The sequence below is a fragment of the Gobio gobio genome, assembly GCF_949357685.1.
Source record: "Gobio gobio genome assembly, chromosome: 6".
NCBI classification, from domain to species: domain Eukaryota; kingdom Metazoa; phylum Chordata; class Actinopteri; order Cypriniformes; family Gobionidae; genus Gobio; species Gobio gobio.
In genome coordinates, this window is record NC_137102.1 from 19,309,398 (window position 1) to 19,327,099 (window position 17,702).

Sequence of the window (17,702 nt, forward strand, 5' to 3'; positions counted from 1 at the left end):
GTTGTTGCGTCAGGCGCATGGTCCAAAAGGGTTGTCTCTTAATGAGTCATGGGTGTGTTTTGGGCGTAACGTGCAATAAACCAGAGTCTCATCTCCCATTCCCTTTAAAAGCCAGTTGCTTTTGTACCATGGCAGATTCGCTATTTACATGGTGGAATTTACGAGCGGAAAGACTGAATGCTTCTCCAGAGAGGAATCCTTTTATTTTTAATATTTGGCATGTTTGTGTGCTGCTGCACGTCCCTGTGTGTGTAATAAGCAGTGTATACGTGTTGTGCACCCGCCTATAGGTGCATATTACTAACACGCCCTTTAAATAACACAAAAAATACTGCGCCATTGACTTTAGACCATTTTTGTTGGTCAATGGCGCAGTCGTTTTCAGTTTCCTCAAAATAGCAACGCACCAACAATGCGCCTGAACACACCTCGTTTCATACCAGCACGCCCATGGGCGTGAGTGAATTTGCTATTTAATAAGCAACGTGGCGCTGGATTTGAAAATGATAACTGCGTCGGGCTGAAACTAGCAAAAAACACTTGCGTCGCGCCTGGCGTCGCATTGCACCGGGTGTATGATAGCAGGGCCCCTTATCTCAGCCATTTAACCAAAAACCCCATGCAAAAAACGAACTTACTTCAGAACGATTGAAAAAGAAGTGCTAAAATCAAGCGTAGTGTTAGTTCTGGCAAGTCACGTTAGACAAGTCAGCTGATCATGTCTACCTATAGGAATACGATGTCTATCACAGCGTACATATATAAGCTCCTTCAGCATTATCAGTAGCTATCGCGTTTCTCCAGAGCTAATTACTCTCCTCCATCCCCAGCTCCTCCTCTCTTCAGTCAGGATTTGGCATTCTGATTCCCCATGAATCAGAGTAAATTCCCAAATTATGTTGTACATTAAATATTGACATTCATGATATTTGCAATAAATTATGTTGGTTCTGTTCTGTTTAACCTAAGGGGGGTTTATCGCTGCTCTCCCTGCTCTTATCCATTTTAGGCTGTATGGACGTGCAGAACAGAACCATACAGGCAATCCAAACTATATGCTAATTGTCAATCATCTTTGACGATAGTGGTCCAGACAGAAATGTTTGTTTCTGGGTTTTGGCGTACAAAAATGCATCTCTGCAGCACTCTATTCATAGGTACACCCTTAAAAATAAAGGTGCCAGGAAGAACCAAAAAGTGCTTTTCACAGTGATGCCATAGAACAGTGGTTCTCAAACTTTTTATACCAAGTATCACCTCAGAAAATATTTAGCTCTCCAGGTACCACCATAATGACCAACATTAAAATACAGTTGCGTAGTAGGCCTAACTATTCAGCTACAGCTCTGCACAGTTCGAAAAACGAGGCAGTTTATTCCTAATAAGAATATTTATTGTTGTCAGCCACTTTAACATTGTAAATACACAGTTTGTACATTAACACTGCACTGTGCTTACATACAGGTAAATCACATAATTACATAATGATTCAATTAAAATGTGTTGTAAAGTTAAACTGTACTATACTTAAATGTAAAAAAAAAGAAAAAAAAAGATTAAATTAAATTATATGTGTCTTAACATTAATTTATTTAGTGATTCCTTTCCGTACCACTAGAGGCAGCCTGAGTACCACTAATGGTACTCGTACCACACTTTGAGAACCACTGCCATAGAAGAACCATTTTTGGTTCCCTGAAGAACCATTTTGTGAAAGGTTCTTAAAAGAACCATTTTTTTCTAACTATTTTATAGTCTAAATAACCTTTCTGCGCTACAAAGAACCTTTTAAGAACCTTAATTTTAAGAGTGTATAGTGAGCTAAAGAATATTAGATATCACATGCTGATGTTTAGACAGCTTTGGGGTTGCTTCAATAATCAGAAATGTGTGTGTGTTTGGTCCAGGTAAACCTACGTTATGAGGACAAAATGTCCCCACAAAGATGGCAATATCCGAGATCCTTGTCCGTGTGGGGACTTTTTAGGTCCCATGAGGAAAACAGCTTATAATAAATGATATTTTTTGAAAATGTAAACATGCAGAAAGTTTTCTGTGATGGGTAGGTTTGGGGTAGAGTTAGGGTTAGTGGATAGAATATACAGTTTGTACATACAATTAATTTTGTCTATGGAAAATCCCCATAAAACACAACGTGTGTGTGTGTGTGTGTTGTAGAGCAGCACTGTGCCTGATGAGGACAATGTGATGTATCTGCAGACGGAGCTGATCAGCTGTAGACTGCGGGAAGCAGAGGCACTTACAGGGCTCAAAGAGCTGAAACAGCACATTAAAGACCTGGAAAAGAAATTGCAGGTAACTTTGGATAGGGATCGGAAGGGAAAAAAATCAGATATTCAGTGTTCAAAATACCATAGGGTTCATCAAAATGTCACTGTGTCTCTCTCAGAGGCAGCAGGTGCATTGTGGAGGTCAGCAGAAGGTCAGTGCGCAGAATGACCTGCAGGTGGAGCTGTTGAGCACAAGACTGAAGGAAGCGCTCGCTCAGGCCGCGCTTAAAGAGAGCCGCCACAGACTGCTTCAGCTGCAGACAGAGGTTAAAGCCCTCAGCTGATCATATCTGCTGCTTTACCACTTGATGCACTGCGATATGAGGAACAAAAAAGCAATGAAAACTTCAGGTCGCTTACTCCTGGAACTGGTGTCAAGTCAAATATGACACTACTTTGATATAAAGTCAGCATAAAACAGAAGTAGCGTTTTCCACCCTCTTTTGACGTATATTTGAGTTGAACTCTTTTGAGTTCAATGGCTTCGTTCTTGAACAATTTTTTTGGGTGGGACTTGATTTTGTCCTTCGAGGATTGATTGGATGTTTGTGGTTTGCTATTGCTGTGATGTCATGTGAGTGACAGGTTGTCCCGCCCTCGTGCCAGTAAACACGTCATCAGAGAAGAGGGCTGCGTCCAAAAACCTAGGACAATGACTTGAGGCAGCGTTTGTGCATGAAGGCACCTCACGAAACTGATTTCGAACTTCTAAGACAGTGTAACAGTTGATCTAAGGCAAAATAGAGAGAGATTTGGTCAGTACTAAATAAATATTTAATTACTACATTAGTAATTTCTCGCTAGAAATTACATCAGAAGTGGAAAATGTTGGTCAAAAACATAGTTACACACAAACTGACCATCAAACACAACTTTCGGCCGCCATCTATTTTTCTCTAGCTAAACAACTGTCACAGAATGGAACGCACAGGATTGTGGGATATCAAAGGCAGCCAAGTATACTTGCTGCCTTCAAAAATCGATGGCTGCGTCCGAAAACCTAGGCAGCTGTCTTGTTGCCTCGCTGCCTTATCAGGAAATGGCTTGTGAGGCAGCGTTTGTGCATGAAGGCACCTCACGAAACTGGTTTCGGACAGACTTAGGCAGTGTAACCGTTTAAAGATCTACAGCTAAATGGAGAGCTTTGGTGAGAACTAAACAAATATTTAATACTACATTAGTAATTTCTTGCTGGAAATGACATCAGAAGTAGAAAATGTTGGTAAAAAACTTAAATTTACACAAACTGACAAGCTTTCGGACGCCATCTTTTTTTTTCCAGCTCAACTGTCACAGAATGGAAAGCACAGGATTGTGGGAAATCAAGGGCAGCCAAGGATACAAATATGCTGCCTTCAAAAATCGATCAGATGAAGGTATCTCAGGAGACAGGAAGTGAAGCCAACATTAGATTCGGGCGTGCCATGATGCCTTCCTACCTTGAAATGTGTCCTCAGAAGGCAGCATTTTCCAGCAAGAGTGAGCAGATGTAGGCCTAACAAAAAACAAACCAAAAAAAACTAGTGATTTTGATTTTTTTATTATTTTTTTTATTTCTGTCAGGTCCACTAAAGTCAAAAAACACAATAGACAAACATTTAGTAAAAAAATTTTAATTGCATATTTTGCAAAGATTTAGATGTGGCGGTATGGCTCTGTTCTAAATTCCACATCCTTTCATGAGCTCCATGAAAAGCCAAGACAGGGAACAGCAGCAGATTCTGGGGACGACCTCCCATTTAACTGGGAGGGCAAAGCAAATCCCCCAACAGACCATACCAGGCAATCCTCCCTGGTTCTTCCAGCTGATTGAAGAGACAGCAGAGGATACGAAGATGAAAAAATGTCATCTATGTGAAGCTAGCACGAGGGATGTAGCTACAGTTAATGATACGAGTAAAAAAAAAAAAAAAAAAAAATTGTAAATAGGCGATATGGCTCTGTCAATTCCCCTTCGTTATCATGGTGAGCTCCATGAAATCAAATCATGGCAAATCCCCCAACAGACCATACCGGGCAATCCTCCCTGGCTCTTCCTTGTAATCAAAGAGCCACGGAGGATCCGAAAAAATAAATAAAAAGCGTTCTGAGAAGGTCGTCTAACCGTTTTTAATTGTAAGAGCTAATCGATCTACGTGAAGCTAGCATGATGAATGTAACCATATAAGTAATAATATAAGCAATTTATATTTATATATGGAGCCGCACTCATAGGTTTCTAATCGATGGCTCGCGCATTGGGCCAAATATAACGATCATAAGCGGCTGAAGACAAATCGCCTCTTGGCCTTCAATGTAGAGACAGGAGTGGAGGAAGCTGCAGTTGTAGCAGCCTCTATGCACAGAGAATGAGCTGTATAATGCTCTGAGGGAAGCTTGCAGTATGCATAGCAGGCGGAGACAGGAAGCAAACAAGACTCTGGGCACAAGCTCTCCCTCCTCCAAGCGAATAATGGATCCTGTTGAACAGCTTGTGGATGGCTCCTCAGGTAGGCTAACATAGATGACAAAGCAGAGTCAGATTCAGATAAAACGCTGTTCATCCCCTTATCCTATCAGTTTAGTGTGCTTAGGATTATGCTGAAGTGCTAGGAATAAATTGATACATAAGAAATGCAAGGTCATGTGACCGCGAGTAAAACGCATCAGCAATATATCAGGTTTAAACTACTGCTTTAATAATATCAAATTCCCATAGTGCCTATAGCTTTGAGGAAAAGCTTATTTAGGGTGAGTCTAAGGGTGAAAGAGTAATCGGTGCAAGTTGATACACCGGAAAAATAGTGTTGTGGTAATCTTAATCAAATCTGAAAAGTACCTCCAAAGTTCTACTCTAAAGTTAGTTATAACTTTAAGAACAAGCGTTTCCAATAGCACCTACGAGCACGTTTCAAAACTCTACTATAGCTTACGATATTGCTTTAAGACAAGCCCATTTCCAACATCTATAGCTTGAGAAAACTTAGTTTTCCAGTAGCCATATCGCTTTAAGACAAGCATGTTCCCGACACTATAGCTTTAACAACAAGCTATTTCCAATATACATAGTTTTACCAAGAATGTTATCATATCGCTATAGCTATAACAAGCACTTCCAATATTACAGCTTTAAGAACACGCATATTTCCCAATATTAACTACAGCTTTAAGAACAAGCATTTCCAATATTAATTATAGATTTAACAACAAGCACTTCCGATATTAACTATAGCTTTAAGACAAGCATTCCCAATATTAATTATAGCTTTAATAACAGGCACTTCCCTATGTTAACTATAGCTTTAAGACAAGCATTCCCAATATTAATTTTAGCTTTAAGAACAAGCATTCCCAATATTAATTATAGCTTTAATACAAGCATTCCAAATATTAATTTTAGCTTTAAGAACAAGCACTTCCAATATTAATTATAGCTTTAAGGACAGCACTCCCGATATGAATTATAGCTTTACAAATGAGCACTTCCAATATTATATTAATTATAGCTTTGAGAACAAGCACTTCTGATATTAATTATAGCTTTAATAACAGCATATCCGACATTATAACTTTAAGAACAAGCATTTCCAATATAAACTATAGCTTTAAGAATGAGCACTTCCAATATTATAGCTTTAAGAACGAGTGCGTTCCCGATTTCAACTATAGCTTAAGACAATATTTCAAATAGCAACTTTAGCTTTAAGAATGAGCATTTTCAATATTATAGCTTTAAGACAAGCGCTTCCGATATTAGCTATAGCTTAAAGACGAGCACTTCCGATATTAATTATAGCTTTAATAACAAGCATTTCCAATACAAGTATAGCTTTAAGGCAAGCGCTTCAATATTAGATATAGCTTTAAGAACGAGCAATTCCAATATTAATAATAGTTTTAAGACAAATGCGTTCCCAATCTCAACTATAGCTTAAGACAAAATTTCCCATAGCAACTTTAGTTTAAAATGAGTTACAATTTACAAATACCAACTATAAATACCAACTATAGAGACAAGAACAATATCCATAAGCCTAGCATTTCACTGAAAACGACTAAACTTAAGCAATGCAGATACCATTGTCAATTACGTTGCCAATGACCTGATAGTTTTAACAGAGTTCAAATAAACTTAGCTTCGTGAAGACAGATGAATGAGTGTGAAATTGCCAGCTGAGACATATGCTTGATATACTTAATTTGTGGAGTGCAGATTTCTCTGAAATTGTTCTTGAGTCAGCCACATAACATTAGTATACCTTCAGAGAGTCCATGGAAATAATGCCGCGATGCAAACTCCAAATTAGACCGTTTGTGAACCATGCTACGAAAACGCGAGTTCACGTTTACAACCTGAATGAATGTGAGGTGAACCGTGTGGGGGCGAATTGCTCTCGCTATATTTTGCACTGCACAATTCCTTGTGATATGATTCTGTTTTGCTTGCCGAATTCCTCATTTAATTAGCTCCTGACAAATCTTGTTTTAAAGCAAAACATGCATTTGAGCAGTGAGTGATTTTAACTAATAAATACCTCTCTGACGGCCACCTTTCAGGATCACGTTCATGACGATCGGCCGCCGCCCATCGCTGCTAAACACGCTGCAATGGAGCACGTATCCCAGAGCCCGAGACACAAAACCCAGTGAAACGTTTGCCAAATTATAAAATAACAGGCTCAGCAAGTGGGGTTGCTTTCGTTGAGGAAATAGCTTGTAACGTTAGACTTGAACCGCCATACTCGGGTAAGCTGGGAAAATAAAATAAAAAAATAAAAAAATCATTCGTACGAGACAGCAGTTAGTCTAGTAATAAGCTGACGAAAGTATCCAACACATGGTCATAATTGTTACTGCTCCCATAGTTATGAAATAGTCCATGTCCTGGTATAACTCTGCTGAAAATGCAGCTGCAGCTCACGTTGGTCTTAAGCAAGTATGTAAATATTGAATACATATTTGCCAAAATAATGCTCACATTGCGTGACTGAATCATTAGCCAACACAGCCTACTTATCTCACTCAAAACGAACATAGAATTGCTGTAGCTCCGCTTGATACATGAATACAAAGTGAAAGGCATTGCACTTTAAAAAGCCTTGTGTATGGTTTGATGATTTGATAAAGCAGACTGCACAAAATGCATAGATGATAAAGCATAGGAAAACCATAAATTCTTATCCTGATTGCAAAGCAGCGTGCAGCAGAAGCGTCCAAGCAGGCAGATTGAAGTGAAGCTGTGCTTAAGTAAGGCGCCCTGTTTGAGAGAAGCCAATTGAGAGCATAGGATCAGCTGAAACAGATCAGCTGAAAGAGGGGCGGAGTTAGAATTTCCCAATCAGCTGATAGCGGAGCTTGACTACGTGGCCTGCCAGAACTAACGCTGGCGCTTGATTATGTGAATCTATCATTTATTAAATAATAATAATTGATAATAAATAATAACATATATTAATATAGGCCTACATTATAAAATATATAGTCGGCTATCACTGAGGGTTAATTAGCCTATTCAGATTAGATATATATTCCCATCCCAAATGACGCACTGTGCAATTATACACAATGTAGGCTACGTATACCCTGTGCCCTCAACCGTGTAGTGTATGAATTTTATGAGGTTATTTTGTCATTCAAACCAATGAACAAACCATTCGTGCGAGCACTGCGCATCACGAGCCGCTGACAGCGACGCAGATCAAGGCAGCAGCGCAGTGTGAATTGCGCAATCCGTTTCGCTTCAGTCGTGCTGCGTGATAGAATGGATGACAGATCAGTTTGTTCGTGCTGTCTTTATCTAGAGACAAAAAGACGTTACCAATCTATCCGTTTTTGAGATTTTCAAACTTGCCATACAGTCGGAGTCCTAAACATAGGCTAACTCACAATGACTAGCCTAGCCTACGACAAAGAGGAAAATATCGTTAGAAATGTGGTTTTGTCATTTACAACGTGACAAACTGAATTGTATACTAGTATACGATGGACCACATTAAGGCCTACGTTTTCAACTGTGAAATGTTCGTTTTTTATAATTTTTTTTACAAAATGATAAATATGCATATAGGCCTAAATGCCTTTGGGGTTATTATATTTTAATAAAGCAATTTAAAACTTTTATTTCCTTATATCATACTAATTGATTAAAATAATTGTATTTGAATACAGTAAACTGAATATATTTTAACTCCATTTCAATAGTTCAGTTTGTCCTCTTCGCACTTTTTCAGATATAACACCCCCCACACAACACACACACACACACACACACACACACACACACACACACACACACACACACACACACACACACACACACACACACACACACACACACACACACACACACACACACACACACACACACACACACACACACACACACACACACCACCACCACCACCACCACCACCACCACCACCAACAAACTGACTTTTGAATTTTATTCAAATGCATACACAGTTTCCACTTATCAGCTGGAGAATTTAATGTGTCATTGCTATGCATCATGATGCAACATCCTGAGATCTCAAAATTATTCTTATCTCTGATTGGGAAACATTCCAGACTTAAAATGTCTGCATAAGACATGACTCCTAAATCATCTCTTACACGGTTAGTACTGCAAATCATTGCTAAACTACCGGTATGTCCTCACATGGGGCTATTAAATGCGACTCGATTCAGTCCTCTAATTTGAACCGTTTTATTATATCACTACAGAACAAAATTCACAGTAACCAGCTAAAGCATACAGAAGCGCATGTGAACAGCCAGCGAGATCATCTACAGGAGCTGACATCACAGAACCAAGATCTGCGCAGCCAATTACAACAGAGCAGACAACAGTTTTCAGCTGTTCAACAAAAGGTAACACCACACCTGACATCATCTGCTATTTGACAGTCTGGAGGTGTATAATTACAGTGTCATTTACCCTCGCTGACTTCCTTCAGGCTAAATTAATCCTGGACCACGAGCATCATTAAACTTCTCTCATTCTTCCCAGCTCTGTGTTCAAGGACTATTCCGGGTTCGGTACAAGTTAAGCTCAGTTGATGGGATAGAGGAGTGAGGCATCATGTTGATGACCACAAAAATGATTTCCAATAAATCCCAAAAAATCTGTCTTACAGTGAGGCACTTACAATGGGGCCAATCCATAAACATTCAAATACTCACTGTTTCAAAACTACAACCATAAAAGAGTAGCCCGGAATAGTAGCGGAAATGAAAGCACCTCACAACGCACAAGCCTTTTCCATGAGCACTAATCACAGTCCACAAACAAACACAGTTCATATGTAAAGCTCAGATCAGCGACTGTTCCATTTATTCACCACACATGACTTAGTGCAAGAGTGGCCTGTCTGTTGATCACCCAAACCAGTATCTTCTGCTTTTTCTAGAAGCAAAGCTACGATAACATCTTTTTCACTCTCCTGGTCGAGTCTTCAGATGCTGGCGTAGTTCACACACTCAGACCAGTCCCCCACATCACACTTGTCTATCAGCTCTTTTATGCAGAAGTGATTTTGCAAGAAAAAGGCAACACTGTATCTCACTTTACAGTAATGTGAAACTAATGCTTGCCTGCTTGCATTAATGTCACTCGGAAAGAGCTCTCTGCAAGATGGGCTAGTCTGGCGTGTTGGTGGTAGACGAAAAGATTCAGATTAATTTAAATCTGATTTGAAAACATTGAATGTTACCTCACTGCTGACATTGTTGCTGCTTTTGTAGCTACCTGTTTTCATCCTTTGCTGTGCTTCAGTGAAATTAAGCGGTGTTTACTTTTTCTCCAGAGAAAAGAAAAGCAGGACGAGAACATGAGCATCATCGCAAATCTCCAAAAGCAGATCGCAGAATTACAAACTCAAGTATGTCTGACCTTTTTCATTTCATGGCACAGCGTTTCCCTTTTTGCACTTCAACAGGCCCAGCAGTGTAACTATCCATTAAAGATTGAATGCCAGATTTGCTAACAAGGGGTTGGATGATCAGTATTCATGGTTACGCTAATTCACAAATGAATCAACTACAATTAAAGGGGTTATGAACTGAAAAAAAAAAATTTTTGCTTAAGCTTTTGACATATAAGAGGTTATCCTACAAGAATCCTATAAGAATATCATGTACGTTTCAGAACTGGAAACTTCCTTGTTAGTACAAAAACTGTTTTTATTGTAACCAAGCCCAGCGAACGACTCGTTGTGTAATGTGCTTATATATGATGTAATAAATAGGTGACATTTGACTAAACATTACGGTCAAAAAATAAATAAAATTTGAAATATATATACAACGATCAGGCATAACATTATGAAGTGAAAAACACTGATTATCTCTTCATCACGGCACCTGTTAGTGGGTGGGATGTATTAGGCAGCAAGTGAACATTTTTGTCCTCAAAGTTGATGTGTTAGAAGCAGGAAAATTTGGCAAGTGCAAGGATTTGAGCGAGTTTGACAAGGGCCAAATTGTGATGGCTAGACGACTGGGTCAGAGCATTCCCAAAACTGCAGCTCCTGTGGGCTGTTCCCGGTCTGCACTGGTCAGTATGTTTCAAAAGTTGTCATACTCATGGGCGGCAAAGGCTCATTGATGCACGTGGGGAGTGAAGGCTTGCCCAAATGGTCCGATCAAACAGACGAGCTACTGTAGCTCAAATTGCTCAAGAAGTTAATGCTGGTTCTTATAGAAAGGTGTCAGAAAACACTCCAAATTCCCCAGATCTCAATCCAATCGAGCATCTGTGGGATGGACTGAACAAACAAGTCCGATCCATGGAGGCCCCACCTCACAACTTACAGGACTTAAATGATCTGCTGCTAACATCTTGGTGCCAGATACCACAGCACACCTTCATAGGTCAAGTGGAGTCCATGCTTCGACGGGTCAGGACTGTTTTGGCAGCAAAAGGGGTACCAACACAATATTAGGATAAGAGTAGGTCACACTGTAAAAAAAGAAAAGTTGACATAACTTAAAATTGTAAGGCAACTTGCTGCACAGCTTTTTTGAGTTCACTCAACTTTTAAACAAAGTAGTTCACTTAACTCAATTAACTGAGTAAGGTCACATGTCTCCCAATTTAATATCTTTTGTTCAGCTGATTAAGTTATAACATATATATATATATATAACATTTTTTTTTTTTCATGTCACCATCATGGTGATGAGTGTTTTCTTTAGTTGGGCAGTTTGACGACTTTTTAACGTTTGGCAAGAAAACACAATTAAATGCTGTCAGTTGCTCAATGATGAGAATATAACCATTGTGTAGTGGATTAATTCACGGAATTTATGACTGAGTTTAATATGAGAAATATATTATTACCTTTTTTAAAATTGTGATTATAGAAAAGATCAAACATGGTTTTAATCAAAATAGTTGACTAAGGTTTAAAACCGATTGTACACTAAGCACTTTGACCTCCTATGTGATTTTCTCACACAGACATCAAGAATCAGCCTATGAATCTCAACAGTGGTGACATGCTTCATACCGCAATGCATTCTGGGAGCCATGGATGAGTTTTGCATGATGCACCCAGAATGCATTGTTAACTTGTTGCAACTTGTATATGTGTTAACTTGCATTTACAAATCGAATTTACAATTAATACTAGGTTGGTCCAACAATTGTTGAACCAACTTATTTTGACCAGTTAAGCCAACTTTTTTGCATTTAATTGTCCAGTTAACCAAAATATTATCATTTGTCAACATGTTTGTGAGTTGGATTTTTTACAGTGCATAATGTTATGCCTGATCAGTGTACATGCTAATCATTCACGATAAGAACAATTACACGCATTTACAAAATTGATAGGCTGAATTTTCATTTCATGCTGACTTTAAGCAGGGAAATACAACTGCACGAAAGCACAGCCTGTCGTATGCGCTCATTCAAATTATGACAAGATTTTCTACATTTTGATTGTCACTTGCCACCTTGTCAAGCCGAGGTGGTGTACCCAGACAAATTAGTCTTCCAGTAAGACCACAGATTACATATTAGACTGTGCTGTCAGTGTGTCAGAGGTGACACAGTTAAGCTAACAGACATGAGCATGCTAATGCTAATTACTGCAGCACAACAAGACACAGAGGAACCAAAACGAAACCTCTGACTGAAATGAAATTAGTCAAATACACGTGTCACGATAAGCCGTCAGAGCCATGATCATGCACGCATGCTGTGGAGCCAAACTTCTCCTTATTGAGAGAACATTTTCTCAAATAGCCACACAATGGCCAGGAAACTCTTAGCACCTCTCAACACGTCTGCCTCCATGTGATTTGTAGCACCCCACTGTTCAGTAGATTTACAACCAGAAACCCTGGCGTGCAGGTTCATGATGAGCATAGCTGATTACAAAGATAACGGAAGACCTCCTCCCATTGTAACCGGTTAACCGTGCGGCCTGGTTCATTATTGTCTTGCCACAAAGTATTGTCGAAAAGGTGGTAGTGAGATAAACTGCTGTTCACATGGTGCAACTAGAAGAGAATAAAGCCATCTGATAAACAATCAGTCAGTGGATGAATCGGTGGTGCTGGAAACTAGTTTGGGATTTCATACATAGTTCAAAAATGCCATTATTTTGTCAGTTTTATACTGATTTGTAAAGGCTGCAGCTTATTTTTTTAGGGTCACGGAACATAAGCTTATAGTTTTGCATGTTATTATCATGTTATTACCACACTTATTAAAAAAGAGAAGTTTTTTTAAATTTTAAATAATATTTGATCTACAGCAAATCTCAAAAAAAAAAAAAAAAAAAAAAAAAAAAAAAAAAATATATATATATATATATATATATATATATATATATATATATATATATATATATATTTATATTTATATTTATATATATATTTGTTGTATCAATATTTATGAAAAATGATATTTGAATATATATTTAAATGAAATGAGAATAACGCTTTGTGATTTACCTCATGATTGCTCAAAAGGTTCTAACAGATCATCATCAAAATGACATAAATATCACTCTAGAATGTTTTCAAATAATATATTCATTTTACTTTAATAAACACATTTTTATAGTGAAAAAGATGATTATTTTTGCAAGCTGGAATGGTCCATGAATAGGCAAGAGTGTGATGGTCTTTTGAAGAGGTCATTTAACCTTTGCTCTACACTTTTTTGGGCTGTGGTTCATTAGATATAGTTTCTTTTTTATGTTACACTCTAAAAAAAAGGTTCTATATGGCACCAAAAATGGTTCTTCGTCGTAATCATAGAGGAACCACTTTTGGTGCTATATAGCACCATATCTTAACATGTTCTGTATATCGTAGTGGTGCTATATAGCACCTTAGTTAGCGGTGCTATATAGCACCTTGGTCAAAGAACCGGTGAAGAACCGCTGAAGCACCGCTGAAGCACCACTGAAGCACCAAAATTGGTGCCATATAGAACCTTTTTTTTTTTAGAGTGTACTTACATTTGTTGTCTGGTATTTGTGTATACGCATATTCATGTTTATCGACAAAATCCAGTCCTAAAAGTGTTTGTTAGATATGGGAAAGAGGCTAAGGCCTTGTTTCACAGACAGGACTTAGATTAAGCCAGGATTAGGCCTTAGTTCAATCAGGACATTTAAGTAGCTTTTATAAATGTGCCTTAGAAAAAAAACATTACTGGTGTGCATCTTGAGACAAAACAACTGACATGTTTTAAGATGTGTCAAGGAAAGTTGTTTTCAGTTAAAACAGCTCAAACATGCATTTTAGTCTGGGATTAGTTAATTGTCTGTGAAACCAGGGGAAATTTTTTATTCTTGACACATTTTCGAAATTTGGTTCCCTTACTAAAAACTGTGTTTATAGTGGGGGTTTTTTTTTGCCGGTCAAAAAGACTTGAATGCATAAAGGGTCAGAGTAGATTCATGACAAGTGACCATCACAACAGATAACACACACACTTCTTTGGACATCTTTTAAAACCAACAACTTGTTTCATACCAATAGCTGCAGGCTTTTATTTCCAATACTATGAAGAAGTTTGATTTTTACCAATTTACCCAGAGGAACTCTCCTGTAGTTTTGATTCTGATGCATAAATTTGCCCTGATGTTTCCTACTTTCCTACTTCCTATCTGAAGCGAACAGAAACATTGTCAGTAGTTTGAGGTCTGTTGAAACTGCCGCTATCAGATAGCCTGTAGGTGCGAGCGCCCCTCAACACCTCCTGCTCTCTGACTGATTTTCTGTGGCTTTGGTGGTGGCAAGGGGAACCAGTCTGATTAAATTTGATTGATACTCTGTTTTATACTGATAGCACAGGCTCATAAACTGTTTTGTGTTAGTTAGATCTTGTGTCAGTCCGTATTGATGCAGAAATGTAACGCTGCTGAGTTTAAGACGGTTTTAAATTGAGAGATGTGTGTGGCTATAATCAATGTCTCCTTTTTTAAAGAGCTGCTAAGCCATGCACCATCTCTGATTGAACTCTGGTTGAGCTGTAGTCTCAAATTCAGAAATAACTTTGTGGTTGTGAAAGCTTGTATACATCTCAGTCCATCTGCCCATAACTATCAGACAGAAGTGAACAACGCTCTGAGAACCTAGAAACCTCAAACCATTATCACGGCTACTTTATGCAGCTATTTCAATCACATACTCCCTAAAGAGATGCAGAAAGGCTCTTCTCAGAAGAAAGCAGAGAAAGAAAAATAGACCTCAGTGTTTCTGAAGTTTTGACCTATTGCTGCAGTCATACTGTCTGTTGAAGTCTGTCTTTGGTTTCCTGTTCTTGATGTGAAGAGGAGGAGGTTTTGTCACGTCTACACTCTCTGCTAGAGATATCTACTGAGTGTCTGTCCTTTAACTTTGCTTCACATGTGCTCTTTATACTACCATTAACTTTAATCTAAAGGGGTTGAAGACAGAGGATTTTCGTCTTAAGATAATTTCTTAATAGACCACGGTGTCAGAACTTTTCTTATCAAGAGGCAATATTTGCAATTCATTTATGGAGGATTTCCTGCCTTTATAGAGCATTTGAATAAAATAAAATAAAATAAAATAAAAAACAAACTAAATAGATAGATAAATAAATAAATAATCATTATTCATTAAAACTTTTTTTTTTTTTTATTATACAAAAAAAACACTTACCTCTAAGAAAGTGAATATCTGACTCTACGGGTCACTATGGCATCTGAGACGCACGAAACCCATTACTATACAGACCTACAACAGAATATTAAGAATTATAGGCATATCAGAGTTAAAATAACAGAAACAGAAACAAAGAAACAAAAAAGCCTAAATATGTGAGGTGTCACTTTCAGTGGCAATTGTGGCAATCCTTTCAATGTAGAAACATCAGTGCTGTATGCTTTATGCTCGCCCTCAAGTTGTTCCAAACCTATATGAGTTTTGTTCTTCTGCTGAACACAAAAGAAGATATTCTGAAGAATGTCAGTAAACAAACAGTTGATGGACCCCATTGACTTCCATAGTATTTTTAATTTTTTTTTCATATATGGAAGTCAATCGGGTCCATCAACTGTTTGGTTACCCAAATTCAGCAGAAGAAAGAAACTGGTTTGGAGCATCTTAAAGGTGAGTAAATGATGACAACATTTTCATTTTTGGATGAACTATCCCTTATACCTTGGGTGTGCATTATTTTTTAATAATTTAACGGCCCTGAGTCAATTATTCCGCTTATACTAAGGTGACCACACCTCAAAACATTGTTGTTGATCATTTCAAGACATCTGTCAGGTTTTTGTCCTTGTGTGTAAGACTCATTTCTTACGCATCTAATCCCAAGCCTCCTTTGCTTATTCCAAAACGTAATTCTAGAGCTAGTAATGGAGGCTTCAGCTACTGATAGCAGACTAATGCAGTTATTAGAGAGAGAGAGAGTGCGTATATGATTTACCTGAGTCTCTCAACAGTGTTTCAGCAGCGTCTCTACTGTAAGTTTATCTGCTTCAAGAACAGCGCCGTTATTACCTCGCTAGTGAGAAATGTCATAGCTTTTAAGTTGTTAAACTCTTATACTGATCAAATCATACGTACTGTACATAAGTTTCTGTGTGACTGTATGTATGTGCGTTTGAGTGGGAGAGAAAGAGCGGGAGAAAAACATTATGTGCTTCCGTAATAAAACATAATTTTGTTGCAAAAAAAGGAAATAATTTGTTGTTTTTATCCTATTGTTGCTTGGTCAGTGTCTTGGGTTTTGGTTCTTTTGCTGTTGTAGTCTGTAAGGACCTTTCGAAATAACTGAAATCATTTGGAGAAGAAATATGGAACTGTTATGTGGTCAAGACCTGCTTGGAACTACTTTAGCCGTGCGTTTCCCTAAAAAACAATTGCACACCTCAGAACGTTCGTCAACCAATCAGATTCAAACATTTAACAGCCCCGTAGTATAAGTGTTAATATGATCAGCACTTATTTGTCAGGTTTTGTGTAATGTTTTCAAGCAATATGTCGCTTTTACGGGATTGTTTTCATTTTTTACAGATTCAGAGCCTCTCCAAGCATACTACATCATTTTCTCAATCCACGCTGAAGCCTTTCACATCCGCCTCTCTGGAGCACAATGACACCTAAAAATGGACAGCTGCCCTAACGTCCCGTCAGCCTGTCTCCAGAAGCACCGAGACGCTGAAGATGTTCTATTAAGAGCGCGACCCACAGCTGCAGCGTCCACTATGAGTGTTCACAGTTCCAGCTGCTAATCATGCTGCAACACATCAAGTGTCATGAGCAAAGACATACTGTGACAGTTTTGCCATCAACACTTAAAAGTGACATGATTTTGCATTCTTGCCAAAAAAAAAAGGAGATGTTATCATACATTCAAGTAAACATTGCAAATCATTTGTTAGAAACATGACACTGTAAAAAGAGGTTTTTAGTCATTTACACATTGTCAGCAATAAACATCTTACTACTGGATACCAGTACTGGAAATCCCACTGATTGAACAACAGTGATTTCAGTCAAATGAATCTGTATATGAGTGTTTAGGTCCAGGGCTTCATCTCTGCAGTTCAAACATATAGAGTTTATGAAAACATTGTTTATGTCACTGTCAGTACACAATAAATTGCACACATGTATAATGCACTAGTATGTAAATATATAATATGATAAATAATATTTTACACTATGAATGCTATGGTGATATATACAGTATAATCTAAGAAATAATAAAAGATAAGAATTAATTTCAATGAGGCCTTTCTTTATTATTATTATTAACAAATTATATTATATTATATATATTATTCTATTGTTATTTTATAAATGATGATGTTGCTATTATATATATATATATATATATATATATATATATATATATATATATATATATATATATATATATATATATATATATATATATATATATATATATATTATATATACAATCTCCTA

At 37.8% G+C, this 17,702-nt stretch overlaps 1 protein-coding gene across 5 annotated transcripts in view; it reads left to right on the top strand.

The window, feature by feature from the left end:
- Positions 1 to 17,498, top strand: part of evi5a (ecotropic viral integration site 5a) — a 30,071-nt gene extending 12,573 nt beyond the window's left edge. For 4 of the 5 annotated variants that reach the window (XM_079818604.1, XM_079818603.1, XM_079818602.1 and 1 more), the window contains 5 exons: positions 2,179 to 2,316; positions 2,411 to 2,557; positions 8,994 to 9,140; positions 10,076 to 10,150; positions 16,785 to 17,498. In XM_079818604.1, the coding sequence (XP_079674730.1) occupies positions 2,179 to 2,316; positions 2,411 to 2,557; positions 8,994 to 9,140; positions 10,076 to 10,150; positions 16,785 to 16,874 (597 nt within the window). In that variant the 3' untranslated portion in view covers positions 16,875 to 17,498. The remainder of the gene's footprint in view (positions 1 to 2,178; positions 2,317 to 2,410; positions 2,558 to 8,993; positions 9,141 to 10,075; positions 10,151 to 16,784) is intronic. The other variant, XM_079818605.1, reaches the window with a different exon arrangement.
- Positions 17,499 to 17,702: the final 204 nt, after the last annotated feature.